This window comes from Xylocopa sonorina, chromosome 2 (assembly GCF_050948175.1).
Source record: "Xylocopa sonorina isolate GNS202 chromosome 2, iyXylSono1_principal, whole genome shotgun sequence".
Lineage (NCBI taxonomy): Eukaryota > Metazoa > Arthropoda > Insecta > Hymenoptera > Apidae > Xylocopa > Xylocopa sonorina.
The window spans coordinates 11,910,006-11,929,464 of NC_135194.1; the positions used below are offsets into that span (position 1 = coordinate 11,910,006).

A 19,459-nucleotide genomic window follows, 5' to 3' on the forward strand; every position below is an offset into this window, starting at 1 on the left:
TAATCCAACGACAGTGTATCCCCTTTTTTTTCGCTGATAGAGAACGAAACGAGATGTAAGTGGACACTTTGTTTGAGAGACTAGGATTTTTCAATAAATAGATTTGCGATCGGAAACCTTATTTAACCCTACTTGAACCGATTTCTATCCCCGCGAGGGATAGCTCGAAACCCGAATAACACCGTTTCTATTTCAAATGGGACAGACAAGCCTGACTGCAAGAAGTGTCTGAAGGCCCTTCAAGAGTTGGAGAACATCGACGACGAGGCCGATCAATTGGGGATCGGTTTCGTGAAGATCGCGGACGAAGAGCTAGCCGACGAGTACAATCTAGGTCCTCTTCCGGTGCTGGTCTACTACAGACACCAGATTCCTATCATTTACGAAAGTAAGCACTCGTCGAAAGTGTCGATTATATATATTATCGATTATATCACGGTGGTAATCAAACATTTGCGTAGGCGAGCTCAGCAGAGAGGAGGACGTATTGGAATGGCTGATCGCGAACAAGAGCACAGGGGACGAAGAGGACGTGATCGAGGACGTGACCGCGAAGACACTGCAAACCCTCATCGGAAATATCGATAACCTGGTCGTGTTATTCTGTACGCAATTTCCCATTAATTTCTAATCGATCTCCCGATCACGCTCACGACCCATCGTTTTGCGAATAATCCCTCAGACGATCACGGTGACGAGGATTCGATGCAGGTGCTGAACGAATTGGAGAAGATCGACGACGACTGCGACAAACACGGGATCCAATTTGTCAAGATAGACGACGAGAAAGCGAGGAAGGAGTTCGGGATCAACTCCGTCCCGACGATCGTGTATTTCGAGAAACAGATCCCGAACGTTTACGACGGTAGGTGGATGGGTGTGGCGACTGGAAGAGAAGCAGTAAAGGTAGTCGAATTGGTACAATTTTTGATTAAATGAAATAAAATTGAACGATCGCAGGAGACGTAGAGAACGAGGATGAAATTCTGGAATGGCTACTGTCGCAGTTGGAGAGGGATGAAATAGAGGACGTCACCGACGAAATGTTGGATCGTCTGATCAAGGACGGGAAAACTCTTGCCGTGCTATTTTGTAAGCTGCCTCGCACGAATGGATTGAAATGTCAGTGTATAAAAGATGAAAAATATTATTCACAATTGCTAATTGTCATCAGACGACAACAACGATCGGAAATCGCAAAAGATTCTCAACGAGCTGGAGAACATCGATGACGAGTGCGATCAGTTAGGAGTGGTGTTCGTCAAGATCGACAACGCCGATGAAGCGAAAGAGTACGGTATCGAGAAGATCCCCAGCATGCTCTACTTCGAGAAGGGGATACCCACGTTGTACGAGGGAAATCTCGAGGACGAGGAGAAGGTTTTGAAATGGTTAGAGCAACAGCAGAAGAGCGATCACATCGAGGACGTCACCGACGAGATGCTCGACATGGTGATCGAGAAGATGCCTCACGTAGCCGTCCTCTTTTGTCAGTGATTAATTTCCTTTTTATTTCAAGACTTATTCGCGCGAACATCGAATGATTTCTACAATTTATTTGAATCACCGCCTAATTACACGAAATGCGTTGCGTTTACTGTATCATTCTGTTCGCAGACGACAAGGATCAGAAGAAGAGTCAGAAGATCCTTGCCGAATTGGAGAACATCGATGACGATTGTGACCAACACAACATAGCATTCGTAAAGATTTCCGATATGGAAGAAGCGAAGGAATACGGCATCGATACTCTCCCCACGCTGGTATTCTTCGAAAAAAGGATACCACACATGTATGAAGGTACTTCGATTGAATACATCTCGCTGTCGATTGGTGGTACACCTCGTTGAGTCTCGTCTCGTAACGAAACTATCCTCGATCCCATAGGAGATCTGATGAACGAGGATCAGCTGCTCGGATGGCTACTGCATCAGAAGAAGCACACGGAGATACCGGAAGTGACCGACGAGATGATGGACAAGCTGATCGAGACGACGCCCTACTTGGCAGTCCTGTTTTGTAAGCGATCGATTCGTCTTTCTACCTCCTTTTAACATTCTTCCACTGTTACCGGTTAGGTAGGTGCTGTTGGCCGATCGCGAGCGAAAACGAGACACGAATTGATTCATTTCCGTAGACGACAAGGACGACAAGCAGAACATACGTATACTGAACGAGCTGGAGAACATCGACGATGACCTAGAGAAGGAGGGGATCGTAATTATACGGATGGACAATGACGCAGAGGCGAAGGAGTACGGAATCGATCATCTGCCGACTCTGGTCTACTTCGAGGACAAGATCCCGGCGATCTACGAAGGCGATCTATTGAACGAGGACGAGGTCCTCGAATGGCTGATCGAGCAGAAGAACAGCGCCACCATTGAGGAAGTCACAGACGAAATTCTGGCCGATTTGATCGAGGAACACGAATACGTCGTCGCGTTCTTCAGTAAGCTCGGGAGAGAGGGATTTTACGTTGCAGTATATGGATCAGTAATTAACACGATACTATCTATTTTAGGCGGGGATTGCGAGGAGGGTGACGAGTGCGACAAAATACTCGAGGAGCTCGAGAACATCGACGACGAGCTGGACGAGACAGGCATCATATTCGTCACCACGGAAGACACTGGATTCGCGAAGAAGCAAGGGATCAAGAGTTTCCCGACGCTGGCTTTTTTCAGAAATAAGGAGCCCTTGATCTTCAAGGGTGACATCGAGGACGAGGACGAAGTGCTCTCGTGGATCACCGACGAGGACACTCTTGAAATTCCCGGGAAGATCGAGGAAGTGAACTCTAAGATGTTGGAGAACATCCTTGAGGAGAACGATTACATCGTGGTTTTTTTCTGTGAGTCAAGCCGTCGATCGGTCACCGATTCTTAAATAATCCTACGTTAAACGAAAATTTGTTTGTCTACGCACGTTTAATCGCGTTCTTTGCAGATAAGGAAGGCGATAAAAAAAGTCAGAAGATCCTGCAAGAGCTAGAAAACATCGACGACGAGTGCGAGGAGAAGGACATCGATTTCGTGAAGATCTCAGACGAGGGAATTGAAAAGGAACACGATCTTCCGGGTCTGCCAGCACTCGCGTTCTACAGAAACAAATTCCGTCAGGTTTACAGTGGCGACATGATGCACGAGGAAGCGATTTTAGACTGGATCCTGGATCTCCGAACGCAGACTCCGGACGTGATCGAAAATGTCGACCGGAAAACGCTGCAGGTGCTGATCAACGACGTCGAACACCTCGCTGTATTCTTTTGTGAGTACTACGAACTGTTTCTACTTGCTTTTTCATTATTCGAGATGAAGTTTCGATTCTCCGTTTATAATCTTCTGTCATATGGAATATTGTTTACGATTGTTGCAAAGCGGGGGTGGAAAGGGTGGTTTCTTTAGAAAATGATGTCTGCTTTTTCAAACAGACGATGATAAATGCGAAACGTGCCCGGAAATACTCGAGGAGCTAGAGACCATAGACGACGACACTGACAAGCACGGTATTCAATTTGTTAAGTCGAACGACGCGAAATTAGCCGCCGAGATCGGCGTCTTCTCATTTCCGGCGCTCGTTTACTACGAGACTGGTGTGCCCATCATGTACGACGGTAAGTCTCGATTGCTTATTCCTTGGCTTCTGTTCGATCACGATCTAGACCCGCGATTCCCTTCGTTCGATACGTCTTTGTTTCTTTACGTTCAAGATTATCATACTTCTATCTTCTTTCTTTCCTTTATCGTTTTTTTTCACTTTTCTTTTTTAACGTCGTCGAAACAAAGACACGTAGAGATTTCTGCTGTACATTCCTCTACGGACATTCCTTTTTGCTCTGCATTGTTCTTCTTTCATTGAGGTCTTCGTGAAACGTTCGATCAGTACGCTCAATTTTAGACGGACCACGATGCGAAGTCAGTTTCAGTTTTTATTCGCGACTATGATCGAGAAACCAGTGTCGCGAAACTTGATGAATTGCTCGACTAACATGTATCAATCAATTTCCAGAAGGTTTGTCGCACTTCTGTGCAACGTAACATCGTACGATATTGTTTCCATTTTAAACGAATTATTGATCGACTATTTGAAGTTGTTTGCTTCTAATAACTCTACCTCGATGCATCGAATTGCACTTTGAATAGATTGCTCGATATAAAAGTCACGGCCAAAGAAAAGAACAAGAATGTAAAAAGAAAAGATATGTTTCGAAAAAGGAAGAACAACTGGCTAACCGATCCCCCGAGGTACCCCGCCACCAGAAAATACCCCACCCCATGCAACCGAACAAATGAATTCTCGGTACAGAAAGCGAATGAGCTGATCCTGATATGCGTGTGTGCCTTTTGTAGGTAATCTTAAGAACGAGGAGAGAGTTCTGGAATGGCTAATCGAACAGAAAAGTAAGGAGATTTCTAGGATGATGATTATTATTATTGGTGTACTGTTCTTTGTGACGTTAATCTCGGTCATTACCATACCACCCGGCTACGAGTATAGTACTCGCGCCGTGGTGATCACCCCGATCACTCTGCCGCAACCACGATCCCCATGATCGCGTGTTCTCCAAATGAGAACAAAGATAAAAACGTTTGTTTCCTTAGTTTTCTTGCTATGTCTATATCACTGACGCTTAAAGGATGATGTTAAATATCATTTTTGAAAATATAGTGTACCGTTAATTTTGTGTAAAACATTGAGTTTTTTAGCTAAAGTAGAATTTGAGGGTTTACAATTGATTTCGATACGCGAGCAATACTTTAAGCGTTCGAAAGCTTGGGAGATCGGTAGAGGATCGGCGGTGGATAAAACAAAAAGAAGTCGTTGCTCGGTTTAATATAAACGAGAAGAACAAGAACGAAAAAGAAAGATCTCACAAAGCTCGGTGAAACATGAAAATGAAATAGAAAAATTCGATTCGTGATCTAGCTTCTAACGCGCGCGCAATATCGCTCTTGCCAACTGACCCGTTCACAATGCATTTAAAAGCCACACTCATACAATGCGAGCTTCCATTCTATCTTGGCTCCACTTTTGTACACTCTCTGTCTCTTTTTTCTATCACTGATTTTGATCTCAAGTTCCTAGTTTTTTGTTCTTTTTTTCTACTTTTTGTCACTCACTCTATTACGCAGCCATCTCACCGCAATAATACGACGCTCCACAGCAATTTCGATCGTCTGTCTCGGCGAGAGCGCGGTTTTCCCGTTCGTTCCGCGCGGAAAAGTAGACGAAAGCAGAGCGTTTAGCTACTATCTTCCAGTCGAGTTGATCAAACTTTCGCCAGGCTTCCGAGCCCACTATCTAGCGACTTTTGTGACGAAAGATCTTTCTTTGACCGCGTTTCCATTGGCCTGTTTCGTTGTGAGCCGATCGTGCGAACAACCAATGAAGACTAAAAAACAGTTACTGCCGAAGTAATGTCTAAATCTCGTCATTCAGAAGTTACAAATGGAAATTCTGAGTTGCTGTCTTTTAGTTGTCATTTTACATTGTTCCACGAGCGAGATTGCTGACAATGAAACGGCGCGAGAAAAATAAGATTGAAAAAGTTTTCACGAATGCACATTCGGAGGAGATCCGCGAACATATTCCATCAAGTATGTGTATCACGTGTCGCGATCATCCATATCAAGATATCGATAACATATTCGTAAATGTTCGTTGTGACGTACGTGAATAATGTGATCCATTTTGAAACGTTAAATGCATGCAACCCCTTGAACCGAGAGGCCGTATCGATCACAAAAAACGTAGGTACACGCTCTCATTTCCGGTCGCGTAGAGTATTACCGATGACCCTGTTAATATGCAGGTAATGATGATGATGATGATGATGATGATGATGATGATAGTGATGATGATGATGATGATGATGATAATGATGATGATGATGATGATGACGATGATGATGATGATGACGATGAGGATGATGATGATGATGATGACGATGATGATGATGATGACGATGACGATGATGACGACGATGAAGACGAAGACGACGACGATGACGAAGACGACGATGACGATGACGATGATGATGAAGATGATGATGAAGATGATGAAGAAAAAGATAAGAGTATGAACAAAGCTCTGAAGAAAATCCTGGACAAAGGTAAAGGTCCAACGACATCCAAGGAGGCCGAAGAGGATTTCACGTGAGAGATCGAAGTGTGACGGGCTTTGTGTTGCGCGATAAAAAAAAAACACAGAAAAGATCATAAATACATAGCAATATCTCACGATTGATATTTCCCCGCAGAAAACAGAACGTAGAGATATACATATATGTATTGCCAGTAGAGCGATTCGAATTGACCGTAACAAAGTAATCTAAAACGAAACGTGGCCGTCCGCTCGCCGTTCACGGTCGAGCTGGTGGCCGTAGGGCGTACCTGCATGGGAATTAAAATTCTTTTTTGTTGTTTTTTTTTCTTTTTTTGGTTCTTCTATTCACCCAACTGACTCAGCCTGGCTCCCTTTCTCCCCCCTTTTTTTTGTTCTCCACTCTCTCACCTCTAAACGTCTCTACCCCCGTTTGCATGCGAGCCTGGTGACACCCCCTTGTCGATGGAGCTACGCGACCAGATATACGTCTCGCTGTCGCGTTCGTGCGTTCATTTAAATTATGTACGTTTATCGATACGGCTTTCTTCGTTGATATCAAAATTGCTCATCGTTGCTTTTTGTTCTCTGTCTATGTTTTTGTTCTTTTTTTATTCCGTTTTTAATCGAGGTAAGTAGTATTATGTACATGTAGTTCGTTTTTTTTCTGATGATGGTACCGTAGCTCCAGGAGACCACGATCGCACTTTTACAACCCAACGAATGAAATAACAACGATTTCTCCAAAGCGAGCCGATGGTTCCTGTTGTAGTTGACAGCTGTCGTCTGCAGCGAGCTCCGAGTCGAAGAGAATCGGACTGGCCTCCGCTTGAAAGAGCGAGGAAATAACGGGAGGGTTTCGTTCGAGACATCTCGCGATATCGCGGTGATAACATGCCAACGAATTCATTGCTCGCGTGAATATCGAAAATTAAAAAAATCGTTCGTATATGAAATAGAATGTTAAAAAAATTAGAATATTTAAAGTGATTATACGATGATAATGAATCATATAAACGATACGTCGAGTAAGAATTGTTGCTTTCTTTGGAATTGTTAGAAGATTTAAGTGGAGGCTGGTCCACGCTAAAATGGCTACCCTGAAAGAGTCGTCGACTCGCCGCGAGATATTCTCGTCTGTGAGAAACATGCACGTTTGGCTTTTGCTGCGCAATTGGGGTTGGAGTGACACGTTCTCACTGCACTAGTTAACGTCAAAATCTCACGAGTCAATCAAATCAATCTGTCACTTCTCTCAACGTTTCTCTATCTTCGCTCTCCGTCTGTTTTTCTCACACCGTCACCGTTCCCTTCTCTTCTTTTTTTTTTTTTGTTTTTCTTTAATCAATCTCTCTATCTTCCTATCGTCTACTTGTTTCTACCACCGAATCCCCATCTCTCGACCTGTTCCAGATTGACTCGTGACGAGGCGAATCAATCAGTGCCGTAGGCTAGCCAACTTTTCTCACTTATCTCTTTTTGTCTCTCTTCTTTCTCTCTTTCTCTTTGCCTCATTCACATCTCTCTGTCTTGGAATCTCTCTGTATCTGACTCGTTCTGTATTTGCTTACTGCAGGCGACGGCTGTTTCTACATCGGCATGGGAGGTAAAAGCGCGAAACCCAAGATTCCCTCCTATGAGCCCTACCAGTGCTGTCCTGCCAAGGTCGCCCACGGCACCAAGGTCGCCAAGGCCACGAAAATCGGCCCAGGCGCCAGGGACAGAGGCAAAGTACACGAGAGGTCCGAAAAGCTTGGGCTGCCCGGCCTGAAGCCGATTAACAAGCTCACCGCGAAGGACAGCAGAAAAGCCGCAACGGTGGTTAGCAAGTCGGCTGGCGGCGACCAGAAGGCCAAGAAAGGATTCTTCGGAAGCGGTAAATATCTGACCTGGCTGTGGTAATCGCGGAGTTAAATCACTGCCCACGTGCATCGTGGATCTGACCAAGAAACGCGACTCATTGGGGAATCGTGCATTGCTGTTAAAGAGGAATCGTTCTAGAATTGTTAATGAAAAAAAGAAAAAAAGAAAAGGATACTATACTCCGAGGGACGCTCCTTCTATCGGTTCGCATGATTTTCTAGCAGTTTGCAAACCGTGTAGTTAAGGGGAAAGCTTATTTACCACAAGTTATCTGTGTTAAGTGGATAACATTCGAGAATAGTTGTTTCCCATAGCGAATTTAAAGCCATTTTGAATGAATTATCCTACATTTCTTTACGGGAATTAAAAGAGCGTTAAAAATTGAATCAATAAGTATTAGGCATAATGTATTTAAAGCGAGTATTTACTGAGATATTTGCTGAGAAAGTTACTTCTCGTAAGGAACTCCAATTATTGACTTATACTACTGATACATACATTCAATCGCTTAACAAGCAACGTATACGTGTTTTCTGGTGTATGAATATTCCTAGAGGTATGCTAGAATATTTTTAAACTTATGCTAGAAAACGTATGTTGTCGTTAACGTGATTGGATGACTGATTCAGTAGTAAAAGTCAATGATAATTCGAACCTCTCGCGATAAAGCTTTCCTTCCAAATCTATTATGTTTTAATACTTATCCGTAGAATTTTTCTTGCTCATTTTATTTCCATAAAGAAATCTATGATGTTGTACAAGCTGACATTGGATTCGCTATTTAAAAAAAAACCTAATTTCGATTCGCAAATATTCTACTACATCGTCGCAACGACTAAAAATTCGAGTAAACCGTTCCGGTGAAACGTTCTACATAGCTTTGAAGAAGAATTGAGCTACGAGGCTGAAAGAAATCAGTGTCCACGCGCAGTGGGCAGTGATTTAATTGGCACCGTAGGGGGAGGCACGTAGTAAAGGTTGTTAGAGATAGAAAACGAAGTGACAGCCGATCTGTGTGAAGACGGGGCTGGAAAGAAACGATGAAGTGAGAAAAGGGCCGGCTGACGAAACGTCTTCGTATCTCGAATACAGGTGTGTCGCGCGGTCCATGAAGAGAATCAGGAGCCCGCAAGTTCTGGACGAGCAAGACGATCCAAGAAACGTGCCTAGGGAAGCCGGTGGGCTGGCTCCTCGGATTCCTCGAATCGTCGGGATAACAGTTTCGCGTGAAAGTCTCTAGTCTTCTAACAATACACACCGTACGAACGGCAATCTTGTAAACGTTCGAAAACGTCCGCGCGCCGGATATACATACATAAATACTTACGTGACTGTTAAAACGATACTACCGCGACGGAGCTATAATCCACGCTGTATCAGTTAATTTTTCATTTTTGCCATTTCGAGTTGGATCGTGTCGAGGAAGACGCTTTCGACGAGTTCTTTTTTTCGTGCGTTATAAAACGGATAGAGATTTTTATTATAGCTCCGTCACAGTCTACCGAAACCCATCCCACTTCCTCCTACAATGTGTGTGTCTGTCCAAGAACCTTGTAATCGTCGATCGAAAAACGAAAGCAATCCGTGACAATTAAAAATACGCGACCTAACTTGATCCCATCGGCTCCGAAGAGACAGAAATTAAACAGAAAAAAAAACACGAGAGGAAAAAAGACTATACGTACCGTGGAAATCAAGAATGTAACTAATATAAATATCGGAACGGAAACGAACGAAAAAAAAAAAAATATATATATATGTATATATGCCGCGATGAGAAAGGATCGTGAGGATACAGTTTTTCTACGTCTCACTGAGAGTTGGGTCGGGGTTGTGGCCTGTTGCAGTTGTGGCCGGGCTCCCGTACATCATGAAACTCTAAAGTGCGAGCAGAGGGAAGCGAGGTGGAGGTGAAGGACGAAATGGAACAGAGAGAAAGAGAGAAAAACCCGATGAAACGACGAGAAGAAGAAGAGACAGAAGGGAAAACGGAAGAGGATAGTCATCCAGACGAATGCTCGCTTTCCGATAGATCGCAGCAGAGGGAGAAGAAGAAGAAATATTGAAAGAGAAATTGTAAAAGAAAAAAAAAAAGAGTTAAAAATTTCGTTCGATGAACGAATTTTGTTCCTGAACGTGTCATCGCGTCATCGTCATTCTGATTCGTCATCGACACCTCGAAGCATCATCATCATCGACGTGATCATCTTTCTCCTCCACGTTCATCGTCACGAACGAATACTCGAATCTCGTCGCGAACGCCCATTGATCGACGCACAAAATCACCCTCATTTAACCCCATATCTGTAACCCCAACGCACTCTCTATCCCCTTCGCTAAAAAGGTACGTCCATCATTGACCATCGTTCCTATCAGAGTTCTCGTTGAGAAACTGCAAATAGACCAGCGAACTCGACTCATAACTAAGCGCTCTACATCATTAAAACCAGAATGGGGGAGAAAAAGCGAGCAAGAAAGAGGAGACACGGCAGACTCTGCACCTCCCGTCTCGCACACGCTTTTCACCTTCGAGAAACATAAGACTTGCTTCGGTCTACGAGACGATTTTTAATAGTCGATTAAAAATGGAAAGGAAACAAAAAAAAAACGGAAAAACGTTGAAATAAACGGAATCCACGTGCATTTCTCAACGCTCGAGAGCGCGCGTGCGCGTGAATCGGAGAAGTGCAGTGAATCGACGATGGTCGACCGTACACCTCGATCGTCCTGTCGTTAATTATTTATTTTCCGTAATCGTCTGTGTTCTATTGTTAAATCGTCGCGACGACGCGATACCGCCGTCCCATTGCATTTTTGATCGGTAACGCTCGCGGGAGAACGGGGTAGGGCTCATTTGTCGTGGACGATCGATCGATAGACCGTCGACGATCGAGAGGAGGATGTGGCTGTTCGCTGTTGCCGAACTTTTAATTGTGTTCTACCTAGATTTCGCGGTATAGGTTGTAGCGACGGACACTTTCGTTGAGTTTATCATATTATCGGTTTCGATCCTGGAATCCGACGGCTGCTACGAATCATTTCCGTCTCCGATCGCTCCCTTCTTCGAGTTTATCGACGAGATCGATCATCATAATTTCGCCTCGAACACGTAGTTCGATTCCAGGGTCGAAACGACCGGATCTCTTATCTATACATACAATTCCTTAATCAATCTGCAGATCTCTCAAGAGTATGTTTATGTCAAGCGCAACGCAAGCGACGTGTACAGGTTCGTAGCCAGTTGGTGATCAAGGCGAACCGTATGTTGATCTGGAATAAACGACTGCTTGATCGTCCGCTCTATTCTTTTAATCTCACTCCTGGGAATCGGATATCGTTACTCGTGATTAAGCTGTTTTTCGTCTCGTTTCAGATCCATCGGCTACGCGAAGAAACGAACCGCGTAGATATTGTCCGCCACTAATCTGAACTCAGATCACTATTCGTAACTTCCACATTGGCTCGCCTCTTCTTTTTTTTTCTTTTTTCTCGTTTCTTTTTCTAATTCACGCTTGCGCAGACACAGATCGCGTGTACACACCTGAGCGCTACCCTGACCGTGGTTGCGACATAAACATACCCTAATCGAAATTCCTCAACAGACAAAACGTCGAGGAACACGTGCGTTTCTTGTTACGCCAGCTATATCACTAATCGCTTGACCGCTTACTGGGCCGCACGAGCCAGCACTAAAAACAAAATCAAAAAGAAAACAAAAAAAAACCAGTCAAAGTATCAGAAAAAAATGGAGAAAAAGCATCGAGATGTCTTGTTCTTTTTTTTCTCTCCCCTTTCGAACGGTCCTGAGTGGACTCGGTCGAAGGCGAGGAGGATGAAACTGGAAGGGAAACGCTCTCTCATCTTATTTATTTATTTATTTATTTGTATAAGTGTCTTATTTTTCGTTGATTTCTGTACTCACTTGACGTTCTCGCCGAACGTCGATCGGACGCCGATAATCTGTACGAAAAACTACGTTGGCACAAAGGGTAAATCTCGCGTGGACACTGTACGTACTCGTGTCGCGGTTGTCGAGCCCCCCAGCGCGATAATTAATTATCACTGATCGTCAATTGACGAGAGAAATTTTTTATTGAAACCCATCGAATCAGATTCAAAGTATAGCGTCCGGCTAATAAGGATAATATAAGAAGCTTAATTATCGCGCTGCGTCTGTGGCCGCGAGCACGTCAGGCATGAAATTATTTTACCGTTCGTAAACAGTTTTTGCGCAACTTTTAGCCGTACGGCGTCCTCGTTAATCGCATAAGTGCAACATGTACGATATAATAAAACTCGATAATAAATATGTTTCCTAATACCAATTAGTATCCTTTTGTACTTGCTTTGCCCGTTACTACTGCTAATCGTAGACGTAGAGTCCCCTCTCCGTAATTTCACCAGACTAGCAGACTAGTAGACTATTGAAACTCGTGGATTGAAAGTCGTGTGCTTCGTGATCGTCCAACGAGTGAACGAACCTCGCGTTTAAGATTCATCATTCACACTCTGAATGCCGTCTTATCACGTGAACGTTGCTTGCAGTCGACGAACACATCTCATGATACTCCAGCTACACGGTCATCAAATGCTCACCGTGGACTCGCGATGCTATCTTTTACGCTGCTCTTAAATTGTAGGAGGAACACTAATAAAACGACGTTTCTCGAATTAACAATTGTCGATTTTAAAACCGAAACACGTTTTCCATCTACAAGTTTGAGAGCAACTTCTATTCCTTCGTTGTGGACGCGTCGAACAGAATTTTAAAAAGCATCACGTATCAAACATTTACGAAAATTGACGATTGTCAATTGGAATCATTCGTTTGAGCGATCTATGGTTTACCAGGAAGAATTGTCTTCTGATCGTTTCAACTTCGAACATTGAACGACACCTATGCTATGTGTTGCTGAAGGGTAAGTTTTCTTAAACGTCTAGAAATCTCCAGAATCGATCGGAAAGAATAGCCATTCCAGATCCTTAATAAACGACTGCGCTGTAACTAAAAATTTTCTTAAAATAGATTCTCCAATAATTAATTTTATTTTTGTTTTTTTTTTTTAATGAGCGTTCCATTAACATGCTTCGAGTGAGCGTTTATTAGAAAACAATGATAGTACACTCGAGCAAACTTATGACAACTTAGGTAATCTGCTCGACGAGAGCGAAGTGCTCGATTGGATGGTGAAGCAGAAGACGGACGAGAGCATCGAAGAAATCGATCGTGACCTCCTGAACAAGTATATCGAGACGAAAGAATTCCTGGCTGTCGTTTTCTGTAAGACATCTACCACTTTTTTCGTTAAAAAAGAAAAAAACACACAATATATTGCACGAGAATCGTAAATTGTTCGCAGTAGCTTACGTAGTCTATTAACTTTTGATTCAATGGCTAGGGGTAAGTAAAATTCATTGCTCGATCAATGAAAAACTGAGAAATCTGATCTAATAGCGTATCGGTGATATGAAAATATTACAAGAAATATTTATAACCACTGGTTTAAATTTCCTTAAACTCATAATTCAGCGTGATTCAAAATTACGCTCACCCCTTAAGTATCTTATTCACCTAACGAAATCTGGAAATATATATCACTAAAGTAGCGAACTCTTTGCGATTGAGACAAGAGTGTCTCGTGAAAGTAAAATATAAACACTTAAGGGGTTGAAATCTGGCCCGCTCGAAACGAAAAAAAGCTATCTCGATCCCGTAGACAAGGAGGAGGATCCAGAGAGTCCTAGGGTGCTCAGGCACGTCGAGTTGATCGACGACGAGGCAGCTGAGTACGGCATAAAGATCGTCAGGATGAAGGATCGGCTGATGGCGAAGAAGTACGGCTTCCGGAACCCGCCAGGCATCACGTACTTCCGCAAGGGGAAGAATATTAATTACGACGGGGACATCGACGACGAGGAGGAGATCCTCGACTGGCTGACCAATCCTGAGAACATGGAGCTCACCGATCACATCGAACGAATTAATAAGAAGATGTTCCACAAGATACGACAGACCACTGATTACCTGGCAGTGTTCTTCTGTGAGTAACGAATTTGAAAGAAAAGCTACCTTTCTGATCATTAAGAAATAAAAAAAAAAAAAACAAAACAAAATGAGGAAACGAGATTTTCGAGCATGTCGAACGCGGTGGCGCGCGTATGTTTAGACAGCAACGACTGCAAACAGTGTGGCAGGGTGTTGTCGGAAATCGAACACATCGACGACGAAGCGGACAACGCGGGTATAAAGTTCGTGAAGATCGACGACAAGCAACTGTCCAAGCAATACGGTGTCTTTGCACTGCCCGCTATATTATTTTTTAAGATGTCATCCAAGGAGCCAGTCATTTATGCAGGTAGGTGGATGTTTAATAAGGGTAGCGTACGTTACGTAGATGGATGAAATGCAACGATTTAATTGTTTATTCGCAGGCGATTTGTACGATGAAGACCAGATTCTGCAATGGCTGATGACGCAAAAAGACCCGTCCGGAGAGGTAATCGAGGATTTGGAAGGAGAAGAGCTTTTGAATTTGATAAGAGAGTCGGAATCGTTGGCGGTATACTTCTGTAAGTCTGACAGTCCTTCAACCACGGCCAACTGCCAAGCAGGAATGTATCTCTAGCCTATTGCGTACCACTATATATCTAATATTTTCATATTTCTACTTTATACATACCACGTTCCGTTCCGCTCTTCTGTATATATTCTCATACACGTTCAGTTGTAAATATTACATTTGTACGTTTCTTTTCATTCGTCATTCGCCAAGTTAAAGACATTTTTCAATTATTTGTTTCAAACGTTTCGATCACTAAATTATAACCAATAATTAAGTAGTAGTTAGTCGATAATTCTATTTAAACGTTTAGAGCGGACCTCCTCGCATCCAATTCCTTTCGTCCTCATCCTTTCACGCTAATCTATCGACCACTCTGTTTCTACTAAAGAGAATAACAACTGTATCGCAACTCGTTCCCGTTTGACAATTCCTGCCCTGGAAGCAGGAATGTCGAAGCATATGTTACGCGGTCTCTAGTCTCGTGTTTTTCTCTGCGAATTGCGCTTAATGTGCCGCAATCGATTAATCAGATTTTGGTTTTTAATTCTAAAAAATTGTCCGTCGTCTTTGTTATTGACATCTCACGTTTTTTTTGTACACGTTTCTTCGTGATCGTTGCTACTTGGCCTGTCTGTCTATCTTTCTTTCTCACTCTCTTTCTCTCTGTCTGTTCCTCTCTCTCTCTCTCTTTCTCTCTTTCTCTCTTTCTCTCTTTCTCTTACTTTTATCTGCCCCTCGTCTCGTCCATACGCTGTACACGTTGTCTGCTAATGCCGCAGGGAACAGAACGCTTTGTGACTTGTGTCAGGCAAAATATCAACGCAAGCAGACTCGCCAGAAGGAGCGCAGGATCGTCGAACACGAGGCAGCCGTGGAAATCGATGGTACACGTGAACACAGAAAAAGAGACAATTGAGTTACCGACCCGATTTATGTTTTCTTCTTTTTTTTTCTGTACCAACTTAGAATGTCAACCAGTTTAGAATATGTTCCAGATAGTTCACCCAGATTGCATTCACCACCCTGTGCGCCACCCCACAACACCACAGACACTCACCAATACACCATACAGCACATTGATATAGTACTACGCCGTGTTTTTAATCGATTTTTCCTTTTTACGAATACACTTTTTTTACCGTTTCTCGAAAGGGAAAAGGCTCGCGTTATTTTTCGTTCGCAACAAAAATTGAATCTTTACAATTGCTAAACAATTGAATTTAGCCCCTGGCCTCCATTTCGAAGCTGGACAAATTTTTATCGGATCTTTCCCAGATCGTGCGACTTTTCGTGGATCTCACACACAATCACACCGTCACAGAAGTGTACCTGCACGATTAGAGAGCATGCACGGAGAGAACCATAGATCTAGACGGCAGAAACCACCATATAGTGACCATAGAGACCCCGCTGACCAGCATGCCAGCAATTTTTGTTTGATTCGTGTTTAGATAGAGCTGCAATTAGATGAGTATGGTCAATCGAAATCATCGTTCTCGACGGAATTAGTTTCCTCCCATAGATGAAGCGGATAGACTGCTTTCTTAGATCATCGCCCAATCATCCGTCTTACCCGATCTCTGTCTCATCGTAACAGATCGTTGTCTTACAAGTAGAAATCACTTCCACGTGTTCGTGAATCTTATAACGATGCAGTGTCTCTTTAGATACCGAAGACTGCGAGCAATGCATGGGGATCCTCGAGGAACTGGAGAACATCGACGACGATTGCGACAGGCACGGTATCACGTTTGTGAAGACTCAAGTGAGTACCAAGATGGTATCCAAATCGCTCGTTCGCAAAACTCTGAAGAGTTCAGCGATCTTTGGTGAAAAATTTAAAGAGTGAAAATTTATTATTTGACACATGTTCGTATAGGATTATAAAGTGGCGGAGGATTATGGAGTGATGGAATTCCCTGTACTGGTGTACTTTGAAAACCTAATACCAAATGTGTTCGAAGGTTTGCTATTTTCTCCTTAATTTTAATATTATGCTCACTTAAATCATAGACTACTTTGAATATCTTTCTACACAGGTGACTTAAAGGTGGAGGAAGAAGTTCTACAGTGGTTAATTACACAGAAGACGGAGGATCGAATAGAATTAATAACTAGAGTAATGTTGGAGAATTCTGTTGAAGAGACACAGTATCTCGCGGTGTACTTCTGTAAGACTTCTTATGGTCTTCTATCGAAATCAATCTAATCGACAGTATAGGTATTGCTTTATATGCATCTATCGTTTCATTACAGACAAGCAAAATTGCCATATATGCGACGAAATTTTGGAAGGATTGGAAAAAATCGACGACGAGTGCGACGTGTTTGGCATTCACCTGGTAAAAATTCAGGATCCCCAGCTAGCGAAACGATACTCCATTAAAACGTTCCCTGCATTGGTTTACTTCAGAAATGGCAACCCTCTTCTGTTCGAAGGTTCCTAAATTTTTTTATTTGACAATTATCACGATCCGTGTCTCTAAAATTTGGATAACTTTCAATGAATTCGAACAGGTGATTTGCAAAACGAGGAATCGGTTCTCGAATGGTTAATCGACGACGATAATCGAGAACTGGCGGACGAGATCGAAGCTGTGAATGAAAGGATGTTGGAGAGACTTCTCGACGAATCCCCATTCTTAGCCGTTTTCTTCTGTAAGTTGTTTCTTTTTCTTAATAAAGTTAGAAACCATTCTCACGTTCACTCGAATCGAATGCTATTCGAATCAGACGACGAAGACTGTCCTGAATGCGACGAGATCATGGAAGCTTTGGAGAAGATCGACGGCGAGGCAGACTTATTCGGCATCGATTTTGTGAAAGTGCTCAGCACCGAGGCTGCTGAGAAATTCGGAATTCTCAATGTCCCGTCGCTGGTTTACTTCCGCAAGAAAACACCTCTGATCTACGACGGCGATCTGACCCAGGAAGACAAAATCCTCCAATGGCTGACCTCTCAAGACGTGTTTGAGATTAAAAACGAGATCGAGGAGGTTAACAAGAAGATGCTGGACAAATTGCTGGACGAAAATGAATTCCTAGCTGTCTTCTTTTGTGCGTACCGAAGAAACGTCTCTACTTTGTTTTTAAACAAACGTACGATCGAGGAAAAATTGTAACAGTTCAATTGCTGTCTTCAGATGAACACCACAGTAAGGAGAGCGAAGAAGTGAACGAGAGGCTGGAGAATATCGACGGCGAAACGGACAACTTGGACATCACGTTCGTCAAAATGGCGGATCCGCGTTACGCCAGAAAATGGGGCGTCACTAAGCTTCCTGCCATCGTCTATTTCCGCAAGAGATTCCCCAGTATCTATCGAGGTAAGACGATCGCAATTAGGTCCCAATTTGTCGAGTGACAATCGTTCTCTCAACAGGTGACCTGCACAAAGAGCAAGAAGTCCTCGAATGGCTACGCAAGAACAGGTACCGCCAGCCGGAACTGAACATCTACATGTACATGCTGATCGCCATTACCGTTTTGTTCGCCATGTACACTGGTTTCCTGTTGTCGTGTTTCCGGTCGGAACCAACAACGCCCGCGCCGCACCCGAAGCAAGCGTGAAAATTCGTGCGTTGAGAGAGAGAGCCAGGAAATGAAAGATAGAGAGTGAAAAAGAGTAAGAAAGGAAGGGAGAGAAAGAGAGTAAGAAAGGAAGAGAGAGAAAGGAAGAGAGAAAGAAAGGAGGAACGAAAGAGTAGAGATTTATGGATCGTGTTGCTGCGCGTATGTGCGTTGTTCTTGTTGTTGATCCGACTCGTTTCACGTAAGATTAAATGGCAGCCGTTCGTCCGGAACGAACGATCCGCACCAAGGCTCGACGATTCTACGAGGATGACGACGAAACCTGTCTACGTATAACTTCATTTTCCTTAGACGATTAACGAACGACGAGAAAACTGATAGACTTTGCGCCGTGAACAGGCGTGAAAGGTTGTCCGTGAATTCCGTGAGCGCGTGGTATGCTTGCATAACGTGGACCAAATCCATCCGATTTTCTATAGGGAGATTGTTAGACCTCTGTCAAATGAAAGGTAGCGCGGATGTTTCTAAGAGGGTTGCGAGCGTACACGAGGTGACGTTTGCGGGTGTTCTGCTCGAGTTCTATTCCAAACGAATTGCCATTGTTATGTATATAGAAGGTGTACAAGATTATCCGTGATCGTTATACGTTTACCACGATGTCTCTTGATCGCGTTTAAATTACTGTACAGCGACAACGTTGTGTGATATATACATATACTTTTACTGTATTGCTTTGTAACGATAGGGATATATTATGTTGTATCGTATTCCATTCACTTTGTATTAACTTTTGCTGACTCGACGATTTGTTGCTGCGTTTTCAGGGTGAATAAAATTGACCGGCACTTGTGTACATACACTGTTATTTCGCCGCTGTTCATGGAATGTTGCTAGACAATTCGATCAACGAGCAATCCACGGTTTATTCTTTTTCCCCCTTCTGTTCTTTTTGTACGTGTTCCTTGTAAATTTCATTGTCTCACCGTCGACTAGTATTGACAGTGGTCTTCTTCTGTATCTCGAGTGATCACCTTTGGTCCACGTATAATTTAAATGTTCGCGAATACGGTCCACAGATTGTCAGCATGCCCTACCGGATCATCGCTGACTTCTGTTTACCATGAGCGGGACGAAAGGATAAGAATGTACGCGAAATGGTTAAATACTGCCTGTCCGATGCTCATATTTTGTCAAGGAAAGGCTAATGATGTTAATATGATCATGAGGAATAAAGAGCGAACCCTTGGACCAATTCCAAACTGCTTAAAGTGCCACTTCCGTCTGCCAATTGTAAATAATAGTATAACAGTGTGAACGATGCATTACATACGTAAACACAAAGGTGACGATTTTTCCTTCTATTCGACGTATCACTTTCTTCTTCTTTCTTTCATTTT

General features: G+C 43.2%; 2 protein-coding genes across 5 annotated transcripts in view; both read left to right on the top strand.

The window, feature by feature from the left end:
* Positions 1-19,315, top strand: part of Hlk (hulk) — a 33,728-nt gene extending 14,413 nt beyond the window's left edge. For 2 of the 3 annotated variants that reach the window (XM_076909877.1, XM_076909875.1), the window contains 24 exons: positions 206-388; positions 462-605; positions 683-865; positions 961-1,092; positions 1,175-1,489; positions 1,618-1,800; positions 1,888-2,019; positions 2,138-2,452; positions 2,525-2,854; positions 2,950-3,270; positions 3,434-3,616; positions 13,118-13,249; positions 13,686-14,009; positions 14,136-14,324; positions 14,401-14,538; positions 15,311-15,415; positions 16,199-16,296; positions 16,411-16,495; positions 16,571-16,702; positions 16,788-16,970; positions 17,049-17,189; positions 17,265-17,588; positions 17,675-17,857; positions 17,914-19,315. In XM_076909877.1, coding sequence (XP_076765992.1) covers positions 206-388; positions 462-605; positions 683-865; positions 961-1,092; positions 1,175-1,489; positions 1,618-1,800; positions 1,888-2,019; positions 2,138-2,452; positions 2,525-2,854; positions 2,950-3,270; positions 3,434-3,616; positions 13,118-13,249; positions 13,686-14,009; positions 14,136-14,324; positions 14,401-14,538; positions 15,311-15,415; positions 16,199-16,296; positions 16,411-16,495; positions 16,571-16,702; positions 16,788-16,970; positions 17,049-17,189; positions 17,265-17,588; positions 17,675-17,857; positions 17,914-18,101 — 4,643 coding nt within the window. In that variant the 3' untranslated portion in view covers positions 18,102-19,315. The remainder of the gene's footprint in view (positions 1-205; positions 389-461; positions 606-682; positions 866-960; positions 1,093-1,174; positions 1,490-1,617; positions 1,801-1,887; positions 2,020-2,137; positions 2,453-2,524; positions 2,855-2,949; positions 3,271-3,433; positions 3,617-13,117; positions 13,250-13,685; positions 14,010-14,135; positions 14,325-14,400; positions 14,539-15,310; positions 15,416-16,198; positions 16,297-16,410; positions 16,496-16,570; positions 16,703-16,787; positions 16,971-17,048; positions 17,190-17,264; positions 17,589-17,674; positions 17,858-17,913) is intronic. The other variant, XM_076909876.1, reaches the window with a different exon arrangement.
* On the top strand, positions 6,018-12,289 carry LOC143432912 (uncharacterized). Of its 2 annotated transcripts, none has more exons than XM_076909905.1 (3): positions 6,018-6,158; positions 7,682-7,981; positions 9,816-12,289. In XM_076909905.1, the coding sequence occupies exons 2-3, from the start codon at positions 7,705-7,707 to the stop codon at positions 9,848-9,850; spliced, it is 312 nt and encodes a 103-aa protein (XP_076766020.1). In that variant the 5' UTR covers positions 6,018-6,158; positions 7,682-7,704; the 3' UTR covers positions 9,851-12,289. The 2 variants fall into 2 exon arrangements, with proteins under 2 accessions (XP_076766020.1, XP_076766021.1); XM_076909906.1 differs by having other exon boundaries at positions 6,050-6,171.
* Positions 19,316-19,459: the final 144 nt, after the last annotated feature.